Genomic DNA, 20,598 nt, shown 5'->3' with positions numbered 1-20,598 from the left:
ATTTTTTATATTACGATTCATAATATGTTAAAATGCGTTAAGTATGTTTAAATACATACTTAAGAATAAATTAACTGGCAAGAATATTTTAATAATCTTACCCTACTCGAGATATGACATATGACCCTCTCCCCACCCTCTCGACATTTAACTTGTAAAATTTAATAGCATCAAACCCCCCTAATACACAAACCTCCCTGCAAAATTTTGGAAATTTTGTACAAAAAACACAGGTGTTATTAAGCTTTAAAGTGGGTGACGATATCATCCCCAAACACAAACATCCATACATACAGAAAAACACTCCAAATTTTTTCGTATTTCACAACGTTTCAAGGTGCCCCGAGTCCAAAAATGAAAAAATCTTCTAGGAAAAGGGTCATTTTTTTGTCCGATTATCACATTTTTCCTCTGTTACATATAGCAGCCAGGAAAGTAAAAATTATCCTTAATTTTATTGGATAATTTTACTATTTAATTATGTTGCCCGATAGATAATCCAATCAAATCCTTGCTTTTAAGCAAATCGATAATTTAAATTAAAAAAAAAAAATTAAAAACAGCATTAAAATTAAAAAAAAGAAATTTTGTGCGACGTCACAGATATACGACCTTGGCAACTTACCCAGCATCGGCATGCGATTGGTTAATGCTCGCATGACGTTGATTACTATTATTATTTTTTAGAAGTTATATAAAAAATAGAATAAAATAGCGATTATTCAAAAAAATAAATATTTTCTATCCGAAAAGTAATATAAAATATTGGAAAGATTACACAGTTCGATAGGCTCGAAAATAAAAGTTTTGGTGATTAATTGAATTTCGATATCAAGTACTCTCGACAATATAGACAGAGCATTTTTCAATTGTTTTTATTTACTATTGTTTTACTTCCATAATACTCAGACTATCAAATGCTGTTGTCGAGGGCCAAAAACTTCTAAAGTGAATTTTTCTGGTACCATGCCAATTTTTCTTTACCAAAAAAAAAAAAAAAAAAAAACATTTAAATTTATCAGAGTTACATTTTCGGGTTATGACATTTTGAACTCGTTCGAACAAAAACTATTCTCTCGTTTAAAAAAAAAAAAAAAAAATATTGGAATATTGTCGAGAAAACAATGAATTAATCTCTGAAATTTGCCACTTCTGCTACGACTCCATTTTGAATTCTTAATCTAGAACTAAAGAATGGAGCATTATTTTAGCTTATTTTTTTTATATGTATAAATGATAAGGAATCGAGAGATTTTATGGAAAGATTTTTATTGTAATTTATTATTTGAGTGAATTTTTATTGTGAAATATAAAAGTTTCTTGGATTTTCTTCTTGTTGTTAAGGAGATTGAAAGAATTCTATTATACCTTTTTGCTATTTTACGATACAAAGTCAATAGTGATATTAATCCTATGCGGGGCCAAATTTGCATATAAATTAAACGAGCTGCAGCTTAGGGCCTCGCGTTATGATTAGAGGGCCTCATATTTTTACACGTGTGATTATTTTGAAAAGGAAAAGGGCATGTTATTGGGGTGTTGCAAGTGCGCGTCTAGTCTTGGCCTTGGACTTGCAACTTGCAAAAAAGATTCAAGAGTTTTATTTTGCAATTTCTTGAAAGTTTTATAAAATGTATGGTAAAACTATGAAAGACATTTATAGTAAATTAAAATTAAATAAATATGATAGAACATTATTAGAGCTTAAGTAATTAAGTTAGGATGCAAGAAACTTAACTATCAAAGTAATTTTTTTTAGAGTTTAGGAAAGAATCTTATAAAACTATTCCAATGGAGTACAAAAATTTCGATTAATAAATTGAAAAAAATTAATGAAAATTTGGCATGGTACAGAAATAATTCAATTTTTGTCATAACAAGGAGCGGAATAATGACAAGGAAGAATGTTTGAGATTTTTACACGAGAATGCTAACAAAATTTAAAGAAAGACTATGCATGGGCACAAGAATTTTTCAAAGAAGACGCAAGTACACTGCCACAAAAGATGCTTAATTACTCATCACACAAAAATTCATTGAACACAGTCAAAATGAACAATACGTGATCGATACGGCGATGTAAATGCGGATTCTATCGTCGAGGTTACATACAGCACTCTGGTTTACCTCATAATCATGATAATTAAAACATTAAATATAGCTTGATTTACATCATCGCAAACCAAACCGCAAGAACAGAAAGATGCCCAATTTCCACGCACATCAATCTCAATATTAGCGTTAACAACGAGGAAAGTTGCAATATGGTTATTTATTCATCACGCGTGACGTTTATAATTTATATAAGCCAAGATTTGTTTTGTTATTTATTTATTTATTTTTTAACTTTCTTTAATTTAAAGTATCGACATCGAAAGCTTTTCCCCGTCATGAGTACAATGGTTGGCATTTCTTCACTGACTTACAGAGAAACTAATGCACAAGGAGAGAAAAACTGCCCTTTCCATTCTCTTGTGTGTCATTAATAAGGTCGTGTGTCAGGTCACTAGCATTTCTGCTGTTTCTGTGTCGTGATTTTAGAAATGGACTCAGAGATTGAAGCAGGCAGTATGATTTATATCTTCGGTGTAAAGGGAAGAATGAGAGATTGTCTAGCGGTTGCTGATTTTTCCTTTTGTTTTCACAGTCCAACCCACCAATTCCCGTATGTTGTTATACTTGAACGTATCTTCATAAAGCGATAAAAAAAATTTTAAAGATTTATTTATGATGCCTTATGGGTTACTAATAGAGGCCATACTCTACCTAACCTCTACGTTAATCAATAGTTTGTTATTGCTCAAGCGTGACATGTTAATTAAACTATATTATAATATCATAACATTCTATATTCATATAATTAAATGATAAATATCTGTAATGCCATTGTGAATGCCTGTAAATTACGGTAAAGAACTAGGCCCTATTTAAATTTCAAAAGAATCGTGAATTACGCTGGCCAATTAATGCATACAGCAAATTTCATCTCAATCGGTTCAGTAGTTTACGAGCTTAACTAGGAAAAGAAATTTCTGAATAGACAACCAGACAGACCAAGTTTTAAAACTTATTAATCAATAACACGCTTGAAGCGCGGGAGAAAATAGAGGACCATGCGTTAAAACGTAAGTAGTAAAGCGTGTAATATATTAAAAATAAGTAAGAAAGTAGTCGAATATTGCTGCATTAAGTCGAAAATCGACGACAAAACGTTCAAATTAAGGTCGAGGAAGCGAGTTAACAACAATGCTAATGATGCGACATTCTCATTAATGTTCATTAGAACGCAGTGTGGTTCCATTGTCCAGACATAATCATTAATTACGTCATCATAACCATCACTTTTCTGGAAAATTTTCGATTTAGTTCTGACCCAAACCTACAGATGGCATTGTTCGGATTTGTATGGGTTTAATGAATAAATATCTTTTAAAGCGTAATTAGTCCGAAACAAGCTTTAAAATTTATAATGTTTTCGTTTTATGAAAGTGATTAAATGAGTCATAATTATCTTCATTTACATAGCGTTTATGATTATTTAAAATTCTGCATCTTTCTTTATTAAATTGTAATTTATAGCATACTATAATTGACACTAATATGAAGCAATAATTACTTATTAACTTATTTATATTTTTGAATTATGCTCAAATTAATTCTGATATGAAACAATTATTTTTGTTCATTTATTAAAATTTATTGTATAATAAACTAAATTCTAAAACAATAATTTTTCGGTTGTTTATTTTTTAATAATTTCAAAAAAATTACTATAACCGACCCTAATATGAAATATTAAATTTTTCATTGGTATTTTTATAAGGATTTTGGCAATTAATTCTAACGTGTAGTAACAATAATATTTTTTTATTGTTTTTTTAAAAAATATTTAAAAAATCAGCCTCAATATTAAATGAGTTTTAAACTTTAAAAAGTTATTTTCTAGTTATAAAATATTTGCACCTTCTTCGCTAGTTTCTCATTTTTGCTTTCTGCACTTAAACAGAAATGAAATTTTTAAATTATTTAATAAATTAATTTGGTGATTTTCTTAGCCGATTCACTAAAATTCGATTCGGTTAGAGGAAAATTTCCTCTATTTAACGCTTTCTGAACTCCAGGCGAACTTTGACTCTTTCGGCATCCGCCATTTTGTGCACGGTAATTGCCAGGGGTTATTTATCATCGGAAGAAAATGGCTAACAATTGTCATCTCGTATTATTATTAATGGCCCTCGGGTCATTTTGCTATTTACTCGATTGTAACGTTTATTCTGTGATTTGTACAAGTGACGACGAGCCGATTTCATCCTTTGGCTTATTATTATTAATGGTAAACACCGTGCAAGCTCATAAGAGAGGTGCGGATGTGCTCAAAATGCAATTTTATAGCTATGCTGTGTTTTATACGCTACATATAGATTTTTTCTTTCGGTTCTTCAAATATCAGAAACAGTTTAGCGATAATTCATAAAGTACAAAAAGAGGCGAAATGCAGTTGAAATGTCTTATGCTATTTCACGGTCATTTTGTGGTGAATTGAATGTGTGTTTGATGTATCAAACCAAGAAGATAAAACTACTTTCGCTCTCAAAATTCTTTCCATTGATATTGGAACGAAAAGAGGGATGATATTTTCCTTTTCTTTCTACACAATATCGATCATAGTTTTTTCTATTTTCCTACCCTCCCTGGCCAAAGGACTCTAGTATTCCTTTGTAGTCGCATCTTGCTTTACTCCACAACTATGAGTTATGAGAAAGTTTTGATTGATTGCGTACTTGATTGTGGTCGATAGATTTGTTTGTGCGAGACATACTCCGATATGGACCGCCAATTTTTAGTAGAATCCCTCTAACCAAAAAATCGAAAGTTTTTGAATTCTGGAATAGGATAAAACTTCGCTAAATTCTAGTAAAAACTACCTCTTTAAAATGGAATAGGATCGTTGAGAAGTTTGGTATTTATTGTTGCAGTTAATCTTACTGATGTTTGCTAATCTGAAAAGTTGACTCATTTAATTTATTTAATTTTATTTTATACGTGTTTAAAACAAATAGAGACGAATTTCTATACTTTTTTAAAAAAATATTTAATTACATTAAACCTTTTACTTTAAAATTTTAAATATTTTTAATGGAGTTTACTCAATGTAATAAAAGTTTATTATTTTTAATATATTTATATTTTAACATATATATTTTTTTATTTTAAACATATTTTCTTTTAATTTAATTTATTTAAAACAAGAGAGAATATATTAAACATAACAATTTAAAAATTACATTGAGTGAACCATAATTAATTTAAACAATGATTTTTATAATAATGATTATATAAAAAACACATTTTTAACTGTTTAAAAGGCTATTGTATTTATTTTTTCGTCTGTCCATCGCTCGTTCTCATTATTTTATAGAACTTAAGGAACTTCTGCTGTAATTAATAAGTTATAATATAGAGTGATTACTCCTAAAAGAGACTAGAATATCATTTACGTAATAAATAAAATGATTGTTTATTTTAAACAAAAATTTTACATGAATAACAAATTTTATTTTAAATTCTATTGTTTTCTGTTTAAGCACGTTCGTATTTATTTAACGAACGTTTTTATACATTTATTTATTTATTTATTAAATAAATAATTATTTAATTATTCAAAAACTGTTCTATAAGAAAAACAATACAAAAAAAAACGCTCTCAAAATTTTAATAGAATTTCCTAACATTATTATATTTTCTATAATCAATTTCGACACATCCCTGCTAAAGTATAAAGTTTTCTTTACTCCTTTAATAAGTTTAATTATTGTTTCGTGAGAATTTTATCCAAAATAGAAAATAATATATTAATAATTTTTTTAAATATAATTTTAAAATAGTTTTAAATTAAGAAAATTCGACTATTTCCATTGTTATATCTCGACAATGAAACTAAACAAGAGAAACAAATCGTCAGACATATTAATTTTTTGTTTTTTTTCTAATATTATTCTTGAGTTATTTTTCAACATTCACAAGAGAAATTCGAGATTTTACTTTCTACAATGGAAACATTTTTCTGTTTTTTTATTAAAAATATAAAAAAATTTATTTTATATAAAAAAATTCAGAGCATTTACAAAAGAATTTTTTTTCAACTTAAAACTAATTTCACGCAAACATTTTCACTAAAAAATATTATTTTCTGTAAGTTTTTTTTTAAAAAAAAAACTTTATTTTCTTTTATAAAATTAATTCTTAATACGTTTTGCTTCTATAAATTAATTAAATTGTGCTAGATCTGTCTTCAGATTTTCTTGCTGATAAAATAATAAAGAAATAATAATATAAATAATAATATATTCGTATAAAGTAAAATTAATATTTATTTATTTATCGATTAACGATGAATTTTTAAATAAGAATAATTAAATAAAATAGTAACAATAGAGGAAAAAAGAAGAAGAAGAAGAAGAAAACGAAGAGTGTCTTGATTAATTTCTGAAGTCGGCTGAAAATTTAATTTGTATTCTTTCCTGAATTTTTTTTCTTAAATGTGGGTCATGTTTTCTTGTTTCTTCTTTATTTGTTCGTGTTTTTTCTAAAACTTCCGGTCAGTACTCGCTTATTTCGTGTAGAAAAGCACTTCTTACTTTACTCACACCCTAATAAGTCGATCATATAAAATATAAATGAATGCGCGTGCTTTTTAATTAATCATATAAAATTTTTTTCGTATTTAAAGTAGTGATTTTTTAAAGAATTAATTCAAAATAAATTTTTATAAAATTTCTTGACGTAATAACAAATTAAAGTAAACAAAATGAAGAAATTAAGAAGGGAAATATGTCTGCACTCTGGCTCCCTCTATCGTCGACTGCGTCAACGTCGGGGGGTGTCGGCGAGCTCCATCTGACGGTGGAAGGAGGCGACACGAGCTATATAGCCGAAACATTTTTGGAAGTGTGACCAAAAGCGGCAGAGACCGATGTGTGTATTGTGATTTGTTTTCTAGCCGGTTGTGTGAAACTGTTTTGCCATATTGTGTCGGAGTCGTAGGGGGATACGTCTGACGTCATCGGTGAGCGTTGCTTTTTTTTTATTTTTCTAAAAATTCATCTCGGTCGTAGCTATGGTCGAACGGGACGGAATGCTAGACGGCGTCTGCATTGTCAGACCGTGTTAGGTGGTCAGCCTTGTATGGCATCACGCTGCGATCTCTTATTACTCGCGGTGTGCCTTTAATGCATCGGTCGGCCCCAATAATAAGGATATCCCTATCACGTGACCCCACTGGGCTAGAGGGGTGGTCTATTGACTCTATCCATAAAACATCGCGTATTGCATTCATTCAGCACGAGGTGGTTAAATCTTCCATTTTCTCATGCTAAAAAAGAAAGTACGGCAAAAAAAAAGTTCTTAATTTTGTTTAAAATTTTTAAATTTTTTTTAAAAAACTTTAATTTAAATTCTGTTTGACAGACAGACAAGTAGACGCGCGAGTGGTTTTCCTCTTATTTATTTTATTTTTTCGCCGGTTGAAACCAGTTATTTTTATTATCTGATTTTAGAAAGATGCGCTTTTAAGAAATGTTGCTTGTTTAAAAATTTCGTATGCATCGCTCTATACTTTTTAATAGTTTCTCTTGGATCTAGTGAATTAATATGAATTTTTATTGATTATTTGATACATACCTTATCCGTGAAGACGTGATCTTACTGATAAGAGAAGCGAACACGATCAAAATTACTGATAAATCATCCTTTTGATCTCTGGAGTCCTTAGCATGTCAAACATAATCAGATCATTCCGAAGGTTGTAAAATCAGAGATAACTTGGAAGTTTCTCTCATCTGTAATGCCAAGATTCTCATAATCCTTAGATTTCTTTAAAGATCTACTGTCGATGTAATCAATCTTCAAATTTTATAGAACAATGGGAGCGATATGCCTCTAGCAAAAGAAGGAAAAGTAGGGCACGAGTCTGCTTGGAACTGCATCGTTTTATAGTGACGAGTGGTTCACTTGCTTCAAATTTCATCACTACTAGATAAAATTTCGACCCGTGAGAGATCTGCGAGATGGCTTTTTAACATAGTGATATATTGAAATGTTGCATTTCCTCGAAGATATTTCTAGTTGCAATATATGTAAAAATTATTGATTCTTTTGCAATTTTAGCTTTAATAACAATCTCAAAGGGCTAAAAATATACTTTATATGTATTCTTAACAATAAAATTAGTGAACCATTTCAAAATTAAGTAGTTTAATTGCTACATAACCTTGGCTCTTCTAACGTGCCCATTCTATACTAGGCACTCTGAGACCATTATATCGAGAACTAAGTTAATCAACGATACTTATTTTTTATTTAAAAAATCCTCGATAAAAATCATTCTCTAATGAATATTCTAGTAATTTTTCATAAAATTAGATTAAAATTTGCATAATATAATCATTGATTAGCTAATGATGAAGACAATCGAATACGGGCATTAGCATCAATTATTGTTACTGTTATTTAAAAATACTCCATAAAAAAAGTGTATAAATTAATTTTACCATATTAAAATTTCAGTAGTTACGGCAGAAATTAGCCATTTCTACTTAATAGCTTTCTTCAAAGTAGGGGACATCAGCGAAACGGGTTGTGCACTTCCGTTTCTCTCATGCGAAACCGACGAAACGTGTCGAAATTACAAAAATTAAGTAGGGAGCGATGTTGACAAGTTTAAATACTAAAATAATGAACAATCGAAGTAAGAAGAAGTAAAACTTTTGATCGATACGGGCTTGATGCCAAGATGACGATCATAAAGAAACATGACCTCTTGGCATAGTTTAGCACAAAATCGAAAATCCGGAACGTTACTATTGTTATATCATTATTTCGATCGAAAAATCGATGCAATTAAAAACTTTTACGTGTTATTTGCATCTTTACGATATTCGATTTATTTTTTAACCATTTTTTATCTTTTTTTCTTTTAAGGGATATATTTTCTTCTCTTGAGAAATGAAAGGAATTCTTTACTTCTCTGCTGACCATAATTTTTTTTTTCTTTTGAAGAAATTCTGCATTCTCCCCATTTTTATAGGGCTATTTTTCCATTTAAATTTAAATGTATTGGATATAAATAGATCTTAAGAATGTGTCTTAATGTCAAAAAATACTTTTTAGAGTTTTTCTTGATTTTTTTTTCTATTTTATTTAAATGAATTGAAGAAATTTGTTTAGTAATTGATATATCAACCTAAAAAGTTTGGAAGTAATCGTTAGGAAATTCTATCAAAGATTGGCTCTATTGATTCAATACCTATCCGCAGAAAACGTGAAGAATTTGGACATACTTTTAATAATAATTATATATTTTTTTAGTATATTTCTATCTTATTAGTTTCAAAATACGACCTTCAAGAGATATTAATCCATTGATATGTACAGTGATAAATTAAGACCTTCCGGAGCCTCCAGGCACGCAAGATTGGGGTCCTTCTATATAATTTAAGATTATTCTTATTTATTGTTATTATTTGTTTGCTTATTATGAACTACTAACTTCTAATTATACGTATAAAATTATTTATAAATTATTTAACCGAAAAATTGATTTCTTTTTTCCAATTTTGGGGCCCTCGAGATCCGGAGCCTCTGGGCATGTGTGCCTCACATGCCTTGTGGTAAATCCGATATTGAATATGAAGATTTAATTATTCTTCTTATTTTTAAAAATTAAAGAATATTTGTTAAAATTAATTAAAGATAATAATATTCTTCTCCAAATTTACCTCATAAACTTATTATATATAAGATGCTTACGAATGAGCATTTGAAATCCATTAGAAAAAAATACAAAATTCGCATTGCTTCTCTTTTCCTATTTATAATAAATTTCGTTTCGTGTCTTTGGCATCTATGATTAAAAATGAGCATTGAGAATAAAAATTTAACGATTTTAAAAGAAGATTTAATGCTGTAATTTTATTTTTTATATATTTATACTGGCCTATGTATATGGAAATGAGCGTAGTCTATGGTTACCACGTTTCATAAATCTGATTTAAGATGTAAGCAATACAAGTCCTTGTGGTTTAAAAATGAAAAGAGATAACTGTCTAGTTGTAGAAACAATTCTTACTTTTTTCCTTGCTTCTTTTAAGATTATTTTTTTTACCTCAATCTCTTGGTATCCCTTGGGACAGAGCAAAAAACGCTCTTTTGTACAGAAAAAAAGTAGAAAGTGAATTTCCTTAGATCTTGCAGGAGGAATGTTCCAATTTATAAGGGTATGTTATAGAAAATAATGACTTATTGTGTTGGAACAGATTCCCATCAGCCTTGTCCATCTCCCCAGGCAGATGCTGTGACCAACTGGCAAATCTCTTGTCGTAGGAAAAAGTCGATTTAAATCTGATGAGAAAAGAAGGTAATAGATATTGGGAGCAATACATTCCAGCATTGAAAAGTAAGGATGAAATTAAATGTAAAGTGGCCAATGTTTGGGATTTTTCCCTCCCTATTAATTTAATATATTAAACTATACGGTAGAGTGGGATTTGGGAAGTGTTTCTACGTTTAAAAGGAACGATATTGACTTGATTTAATTGGGAATACTGGTTTCTACAAGAAGTCGCGTAAAGATAAGCTGTGCCAGATAAAGATAACAAAAGTTTTTAAAATAATGGTACATATTTTAAAGAAAAAGAGCAAATTTTTTATCAATTTTATGCAAAAATTTCAGTTTTTATAACTGGAACAAAAGTAAAGTTACGGTAGTTTGGTAATAAATATTGCCCTATTTTGAAACTAAAATATATTCCTATATATAAAAGTGAAATTTTATATGAAGTTTTATTATTTTTATGCCAATTTTTATTGTTATAACTCATATCGATATCTATTTTATTAACATTTTCTATTATTTTACGTCAATTTCTTCTATTTTTATATAAAACGGTATAGGTTTTATGTACAACTTTACTATTAGGATTCTGCAAAACAAAACAAAACAAAAATGTTGACTTCTTGAAATTGCAGTGGTTATCTTTCGATGGTGGGGATGATAACAAAAACTGTTTTTATATACAAAGAAAATTTGTGAAAGATATCTTCAAGAAAATAAAAATAAAAATATGAATTTTTATTATCATTCTAAAGCGGAGGAAATACTGAAAAATAATCTGTTCGATTCCCTAAAGGAGAATACATGATCACTATACAGATTTTTCTTTACAGGAATAAATGGTAAAATATTGATTTCCAAGGAGAAACATGAGCCTGGGAACTTCAGCTTTTAAAATATATATTATTTTTTTTATAAAAAGCATAACATTTCTTGAAAAATAAATATCCAACTTTTTCTGAAATACAATCAATTTGAGAAAGAATAAATAAATAAAAAAAATTCCAACATTTTAAGTTTAAAAAGAAAGAAAGAGTCCCTAAAAGGCTTTGCCATAAATTAAAGGTTCTACTGTATAAAGCTCTGCATTCCTCTTCGCTGGAGAGTTTTTCTCAACTTTTAGAAAAAAATTTTCACCTCAAAAGAGCCTTAAAATGGAGTAAAACTATCCTCTATGGAACTGAATTTGAAGGTGATGTTGCCAAAGTTAGATTTCCCCTAGGTTTCAAATTTTTTGACAGCCTGGAGGGAAATTTCCGACTCAGTGGAGTAAGAAGGACCCGAAGGATCTTCATCCCCAACATTGCTTCTACTCATATATAATATATATATATATGGTGACGCTTTTTCTACATTTCAATTTTAGACCGTCTCCTGCATGAAAAACTTCCTTATGTTGCCAAAGCAGCATGTGTCACTGATAACACCACACACACACACACAAAAAAAAAGAAAAAAGAAACATGTTTGTTTACTTTAAAAATAACTTACATTATATTTTATTAAAAATTTTATTAGAAAAACCTATAAATATTTAATATTTTAAAAATTTATATATATATATATATATATATATATATATATTATTGATTTTTTTTACTAAAATAATAATGATTTTTTTCCAGGATATATTTTCTTCTGCTTCTAGTTGTTTCAATATTTTAAGAACTAAAATAAATTGAAAGTCCAATAACCTTAGTAATCATTCTTTCTATTTCTATTCAGTAGTTGGAAATTACTGTTTCCTTATGGCTGTATAAATATTTAACTGATAGTTTGCAAAAACCAACATTGTAATATGGTTTCTTCATGAAAAGAGTAGATTTCTAGAAGAAATACAAAAAAAAAATATATAAAGAATGAAGAGAAAAACTACATCTGGATTGAATAAACACCTTAAAAAGCACAGATAAAGTTATTTTTATACGCAAAGTTTGTATAATAAGATTTTTTGGGGAGTTATTAATAATTTAAAATTGGATAACGTGCAGAATCTATAATGCAGTCGTGGATAGTTACTACTTGTGATTCATTAAATGAGAAAAATATCAAAAAATTAATAAATTATTTTAGTAAATATCTATTATAAATCATTCATGCAGGGAAATTTCTTAGAAAGAAAAAGTTTGGAAGGAAATTAATAAAGGAAAAATGAGAAAAATGTAGCTTTTGTCATAATCATCAAAATAATGAAAGAAATGAAGAAAAATATGAAAAATAATAAGTGATGATGTGGAATATTGATAGTTAAATAGTCTTAAATAATGAAGTAGATAAACAATAGAATAATATATTAAAGTTTACATAAAATATTACAATAGACAGAATATAACGAATATTCATTAATTATAGAATGAAAGTTTTTTTTATAATTTTTAGTTTGTTAAAAGGTTTAAAATAAACAAAACCGTTAATAAATTATTAAAGAAGAGTTTTAAATAATTTGCCATTAAAAAAATATATATTTAAATTTAAAATATTTGAACAATTTTTAATATAGACAAATGTATACATAATTTAAGTTTTATTCAATATAAAACTGTAGTGTTTAGGTTGCGTTAGCGATTACAAATTTAAAAATTTATTTATAATAAAAAGATAAGCGATATTAACGTAATAATAAAATAAATTTAAAATTTTCAAAATATAAAATAAACGAGCGTAGGAAGGCTCAAAATACGAATAGAAAGTGGATAGAACAGATAGTGTTTGAGGTTATAAAATTTATTTAACAAATATTTAATGGAGGAAGAGAATGCAGATATCTAAAATTCGATTGTTTGTTCATGTCTTCAGACAGTATCGGCTGTGTTGACATTTTTGGAAGTGTTGCTGTCATTCTTTACTGACATATCTCTTGCAACATGACGTGTTCCTCTTCCTCTGTAGACACCTTGCTTTAGGAAAAGTACAAAATGCAGTTCTTTTGTTCAATTCCCTGTTGGCTAAGGCTAGACTTCACATTAACCGTTATCGTACATGGATGATAGGAAAAAAAAAAATATATTATATATATATAAATCTATAGTGTCTTGAGGATCCGTTGTCACGTTACTAGGAATGAAATTTTATGGTTCTTTGTGTTTTTTTTATTTTTTTATTTTTCTGCTCTTAAGTTTTAAATCGTTAAGTATTTTAATTATGCAAAAGGTTTTTAATTTTGATATTGGTTGTAAAGTTTATAATTATATAATATATATGGTAATTAGATTTGCGCGTTGGCGTGTCTTGCGAGTCGCGCCGCACGCGTCTGATGCGCAATTTATTTTTTACTCTAATTGCCACGGTAATAAAAATAAAATGTTTTTAATCCGATGTTTTTATAGATGCTCTTAAGAAATTAGTTCGAAGAAAATGATTTTTTTTTTTTAAGAGTTTTAACTATGCAAATGAGGTTTCGGACGAATGGAGTCGCTTCGCGTGATAGCATGTCATTGTCGCGTCACTGCAATCTCGGTTTTAATTCGATTAAAAAATAATAATTAGCGAAGTTTTTAATGCTAAATTTTAAACTTTCGTAAATTTTTCAGTAATGGCATTTTTTTTTTTATGATAAGCATCTCTTGTTAAGCGAGAGACATGTGATAGGCGTCGGTAATAGCGAGGCAGCGCGACGACGCGTCACGACACATCAACAGCAGTCATGTAGCTATTTAATACATTTCACAGCATATCATAAACAGGTGCTACATGCAAGAATTCGTTAGGGGTTTTTATAGAGTTGTTTTCATCAGGTAAATGTAAGAAAGATTTTTTAAAAAAAAAGATTAAAAACTTGAGAATGACGCGTGTCGCGCAGCGTAGATTGGTGACACAAACTGCTAAAAGTAAGCAATTTTTTCTAATTGGCGTTTTAAGATTAGATTAATCAACTCAAAGACGATAGGCAACCTTTGATATTACCCTTTGATGATTCCTCAAGAACCTAATTACTCATCAAATGATTGATTTGTTAATTAAATTGCAACTAATTAGAAGGATTAACAGATAAGTTTGGCCTCGATAAAAGCAATAATTTTAAAAAGTAATTAAACAAATTTCTAACATTTTATTTTATTTAGTTATTATATAATTGTCGAATTAGTCTCATTAATCATGCAGTGAATTAAAGGTAACCCAGAAAGACTCATAAGCAATTAAATTTAATGACGTTCGACTATTAGTTTTTGAAAATTATAATTTATTCAACTTTTTTTTTAAATATTTTTCTTTCGTTCCCTCTTTCAGTTGTTTATAAACATCATCATTAGTTCGAAAACGATCCGGATCTGTTGAATTTTATTCCTGTAACAGCATTGTTTGGAGGGTTTCTTATTAATTTGGTCTTAGACCACTCCTTGTTGTATTGATGTTGGCTTTTTACAGCACAACTCCTCACCCCCTTTCTAACTCAAACTTCTAAAGTTTTTTTATTTTTTCTTCGTAATAAATGATGGTAACTTTTTAAAAACTTTGAGTATTTTAGAGAGGAAAAAAATTGGAAACTTTTCCAAACTTCATGAAATAATTTTTATATTTATATAAAAAATAATAATAATAATTTTTTTATATATAATTATATAAGATACTCAGGTTATAAGGGGTGATCATAATTAAAGAATGTGTTCAGAGCTCCTTGTAAAAAGAATTATTGGGCAAATCTTAATCAAATTTGGTATACATGCTGTCCTGAATGTGAGGTTTCGATTTGCGGGTAAATTTTTACTTCAAAATTCAGCTGCTAGGGTGAATTTTTGGCGCTGCTGTTTCTTTAATGTGTTTACCAACTTTGGTTGAGATTTTCCCAATACTTCTTTCTATACAAAGTTATAAATATCTATTCTTTATTTACGATCACCCTGTATATATAATTTCGTATAACCACCAGAAATATGTGCTTAAAGATGCTTTAAATAATATATTTGATAACTTTTTTAATGTGTTCATAATTAATTTATGTTCGTATTCATAACTCTAAATTCTTATACGAGATTGCTTATATTTAGTATAAAACAGTATGTTTTCCCATATTATTCTCATATTTAAATATGAGGCATAAATTTATATAAATAATGAGAAAGTAGAGAAAGATATAATTTTCTTATCGATGCTCCTGTATAGGTTATTCCTTGCATTTCTTTCCCTTTTTTTTCTATGTAATTTTATATTTTAAACAATTTTTGTAATATATTTCTATTGTTTTTTGAGCAATTTTTAGTATTTTATTTCGATTTATGATCATCTGATACTATTATTTTCCCAAGAATGTAGTTTTTTTCTCAATTCAAAATAATAATAAATTTAATTAAACTTTATCTTTTATAAAAATTAAAACTATTAAATCCCTTATTATATAGAAAGGATCCAGCTTAATTAGAGCTTTAAATTCCTTTTAATAACAATTAACTTTATTCTAATTAATTGTTTATATTTAATTTTAATTATCATACTTTATAATATAAAAAAATTTAATATAAATGCAATTAATTTAGAAATTAAGCAAAGAAGTTTTTAATTAAGATTTTTTCAATTTTATAATAATTATAATTAAGCAATTTTAATATAAATTAGTAGATTCTTAATATAAAATTTCAATTAAAATGCAATTTTAATAATTAATTAATTAGAATAATTTTATTACAGTTTTCCCATAAGATGGTGTCTTTCAAGGATCTTCTTTTAATCGTCTTGGTCTTAGGAATGAAAATCATTGATGCTAAAGTGAGTAAAAATGTATTTTTTCTCTCCCCTTTTCTCCTGTTCTTGTACTGAGTTGGTTGTTATTGGTCTACTTTAAACGTTATGAATTTTTAAAAGGGACGAGAGGGATGGAAAGGGGAAGAAATGTTTCAAAATTTCAAAATATTGTCGTTGAGAGTAACATATTTAGCTTTTCTGCATCTGGCTTAGAAGTTAGCTGGGGTAGTTGGCAATAAGTCTTGTGTCAACATACGTGCTTTGCTTCTTCAACTGTGTGTATGGGAAGGTGTGGTTTAAGCAAGATAAGAGCATGTCAGTAGCCAAAGTGCAGCTGCTAGCATCCCGCCGACACTCCTCCGTGGCTGTCAGATAAATTGAGATGTCAACGCGACTCCCTGTCACTTCTACTCAATATGGATGGACAAGTAGACGTAGTTCTTACTGTAGAGTAGATAACTAATACAAACAATCCTGTGTGCATCTGTTGCTTGCTTGTTTAGCCTCCTCATGCGTGTGCAACCTGCTGTTTTTATTGTTAATCCTCCGAACCAGGCATTGTTTACATTCTACTTTCCAAAAGAGCAAAACTTAAATTTTACTTGTAAAGAACGTAAATGAATAAAAATTCACCGAAATAACGTTGCTCCCGTTTAAAAAAAAATAGAAAAAAAAATTTATGGAAAAATCACCGGTTTAATTGCTATGTTTTACAAGACTGATTTTTCTGTATAGGTTGCTTAGCAACGTGATGTACAGTACAACACAAGAAAGGTCATTTACAGTCATCTGTTATCGTAAAATTACGTTAAGAAGCAGTGTTATAGTAAACATATTTATTTACTTAATTGAACTTTGGTGACGTGAAGTATGTCTCGACCTGCGGAATATATAGGGCTATTAAAAATTTCAGTTTACAGTTTAGTAAACGTAAAAAAAACGATCTGATGCAAGGAGACAGGATAGGAAAATGTAGTGAGTATAAGGCAAAATTAGTTAAATGATCATTACGTTAAAACGGGGTAAAACGAAATGAAATATTACTCCACATAAACATGGGGAAAGAAGGAAATTACTCTTAAATACGAAGTTAAATTGCAGTATGGATGGTTTAAAACTGGCAAAGAATATGATGACAAGAAAGGAATTGCGTTAAAGTGAGGTTTAAAAATTAAAAAACGCAGTCTGAAGAAAGAAATAAGAAAAGTTGCAATGAAATTTTGTACTAAACCAAAGTAAAAATTGAAGTTTAAATGATTAAAAAATTAATTTACATTCAAATGAAATTTAAAACAGCAATTTTTAAATTATAAAATGAAATATTGTATACGTAGTAGTATTAAAACAATAGAATTTCGTGTAAAATAAGGGGAAAAAACTGTAAACCGATATTAAAATAGTATTAACGAGTTTATGTAAAAAAGAAAAAAAACTACACACATAAATACACATAAAAATTTTATTTAGAAAGTATTTAAGATACAAAAATACAGGTGGTTATAACGTTAAAACGGGGTTTATATTTGTCAAAAATAAAAATGTCTTTGAAAGAGCATTACGTTAAGACAAACTGAAAATATTTCAAAGGAATGTTTTATATTATAACACTACAAAAACAATATAGTGAGACATGTTGAGGAAAAAGAAGAATTATTAAGAAAAAAAAAATTCTTTAAAGTTGTATTAAAAGAAAATAAATAAGAAAATTCTACAGGAGTTAGCAAGAACACGCAATCTTCAGAAAGGCTTTTATTAATAGATATATTATTGATATACCTCGCAATAAAAATATAACAGATTTCAGCGCAGTACGAAGTAAAATAACCTTTTTCAATCGATAAATACCCTTAAGAATCGAACGTACTATATTTAACACGTGCAAAAGTAGTGATAAAATCGAAGATTACATTAATTCTCACAATAAAATTATAATAAATTGCATTATTTTTTCCTACTGGTGAATGTTTTAATCAATAAATCGTTAAAATAAAAAATAATAATAATCTAAATGCCAAGCCAAACATTTACAGTTTAATTTCGATTTAGCGCCAACCCTGAAACTGGCGCTAAATCGAGTGTGGCGTTAATCTACCTCCAAACAAAAATATCTATATGTTCTAATGATGTTTAGTGATAATGTTGGCTTTAACAATGCAAAATCGTACATTTATTAATTAATTTAGTGATACTGAAAAGGGTCTGTGTTATGGAGCAGATCCATTCATAAGTATTCATTAACGCTTTACGGGGGTGGCCTGTTTAGGAAGGCGCTATATCGAAGTTTGCCTGTTAATTTCCTTGCAAATTTTAAATATTCGATCTCAACACTCATACGTAGATTAAAATACTTGAATTTGACTGAAATTGCAATAGTAAATCTTCAGTTAAAATGAAGTTACGTGCATATTCTCATGCCCTGTATAGTATACACAGCAATGAAAGGTCCGTAACAACTCATCTCCAAATATTCTCGCTTCATTTGATTTCAAGCAGAATAATATAACTAATGAAACAGAATATTGTTAATTAAATATGATAACATTAGTTAATTAATAAATATCAGTAACCCGAAACTGTTATCCGTTATTGCATAGTTATTAATTAACTGAACACTTTCGTCGAATTTAAATGCTTCCATTTTCCTGTCAATTAGTTGAAATTGGTATTACTTCATTATTAACTCCGGAAATATAAGCTAATTTCTATGTTATAATTTAATAATTTTACAGAATTACATCATCTTCTTTGTTATAATTAATTTTCTTCAAATTAAATTTATGTAACTCATATATATATATAATTTTTTTCAATGAATTGCTCGCTGACGTTCACAAAGGCACGAAAAGCAAAATAAGTATTAAGCGTAATTAAAGTTTTTTATAAAAAAATAATTTCGTACTAGGTTTAACAGTGATTTTCTTAGAAAAAATTAAATAAGTTAAGCGTAACACATTAAAAATTAATTTTTATTACTCCGTAGACGTTTGCATGGTTTTTATCATCGGATCGTAATTATTGTAATTAAAAAGGGGAGTTTAATAACAGCGAGTGCAATTTGAGATTTTTGTTTTATTATTATTTATTTTTATTAAATTTTTTTCAACGAGAGAAAAAGGAGAAATAAATTTTTAACAAAGAGAAACTACAAGATATGATCTTTTGATCTTTATTCTAGAATATAATTTTTCACTATTAATATAGAAAAAGGTCAACAACTGAAGTAAAATTCTTTGCTCTGTTTGAAAATTCTTTATAAGATTATCTTAAAACAATCCTTATAAAGGCTAATATGATTTATAAAATCAGATTTTAAAGAAAATGATTTCTTTTAAGGTAAGTTTTGCTTAAGATTTGTATAAAGATGGGCTTAGTAATGTTCAAAATTAACCACTCAGTCGGTTTGACGAAAAACACAAATTTTATATTTACAGTAAATGTACAAAATAATCCAAATTAGAGTTACAATTAATTATGCACAAACACTAGTCTGAACAACAACCGACTATTCCCGTACAAATTCGTCGAAAGAACTCCTTACGAACAAACAGACCGGTAATTACAAAACCTCCGAGTCAGGAACAAGTCCGTACTAAACCACGTAACGTCCAACGAGAGAGTTAGTTAGCACTTCGATAACGACGATCCAATCCGATCCGATCCGATCTTCCCGCTCCGAACTCAGTCGATCCCGATACGAACTTACGATACGAGCTCCCGTTCCCGCCGAAACTACGGCTTAAATAGACCCAACGTTCGAATCGTCCGCCAATCAAATTTGAATTCTTCCACCACGGCCGCCAACGGTCACTTCCCGCCGGCCAATCGTCGGTCTGTCGTCGACTTGAAACTCAACGGTTCTTCTAACGGTCGTTTCTAACGGCCGATCCTAACGGCTTTTCCGTTATGAAAGTTCGTTATAATAAACCAGGGCGGAAATCGCTCGCCTAGCGATTCCAAACCCTACAGGCTTTAATGCATATTTTTTTCAATACATTATTTTTTTGAAAAACTAATAAACTTTCTCTTCTAGAAAAAAAATTAGTTTCTTTTATTATAATAATATTTAAAGTAAAAAGTGACTTTTTATTATAAAAATATTATTGAAAAATTTCTTTACATCAAATGCTATGCTTTCTTATTCACTGTATTGTTTGTTCTTTTATATTGTTAAAAAATCCCAACTTTTTAAAAATTATTTATTATTATTTGTTTGATACATAAATTAGCGCTTTGGCACCTTTTCAATCCACGATGAGATGGGCATACATACAGATCTAGATAAGAGGAAATTAATGGAGAGCGCTTTAAAATATATATTTTTAAGTAAAAAACATTAAAGGTAAGTGATATAAATTAAAGAAACCGTTGCTCATCAGTCGTCGAGTGGATAAACCCACTGAACATTTTTAATTGGTCGTGGGTTCGCTCCTGATCGAAGAGACATGTGGAGTTTTCTGGGTTTTCTGTGAAAAACTGGCTCCTATTTAGAGGCCAGTTTCCCACAGAAAGTCCTGTCGGCAGGCATTGCCCGT

At 28.7% G+C, this 20,598-nt stretch overlaps 2 protein-coding genes across 4 annotated transcripts in view; both read left to right on the top strand.

Annotated features, from left to right (window-relative positions):
- The window catches only part of LOC136986347 (maternal embryonic leucine zipper kinase-like), a 261,268-nt gene that overhangs the window by 34,146 nt on the left and 206,524 nt on the right, over positions 1-20,598 (top strand). The gene's annotated exons all lie outside the window — the stretch shown is intronic.
- The window catches only part of LOC136986300 (follistatin-related protein 5-like), a 135,556-nt gene continuing 121,869 nt past the window's right edge, over positions 6,912-20,598 (top strand). For all 3 annotated transcript variants that reach the window (XM_067283797.1, XM_067283796.1, XM_067283795.1), the window contains exons 1-2: positions 6,912-7,066; positions 16,013-16,090. In XM_067283797.1, the coding sequence (XP_067139898.1) occupies positions 16,025-16,090 (66 nt within the window). In that variant the 5' untranslated portion in view covers positions 6,912-7,066; positions 16,013-16,024. The remainder of the gene's footprint in view (positions 7,067-16,012; positions 16,091-20,598) is intronic.

This window comes from Centruroides vittatus, unplaced genomic scaffold, assembly GCF_030686945.1.
Source record: "Centruroides vittatus isolate TY-2023 unplaced genomic scaffold, ASM3068694v2 scaffold_1015, whole genome shotgun sequence".
Taxonomy (NCBI): Eukaryota; Metazoa; Arthropoda; class Arachnida; order Scorpiones; family Buthidae; genus Centruroides; species Centruroides vittatus.
This window is presented reverse-complemented; position numbering and strand designations above follow the sequence as displayed.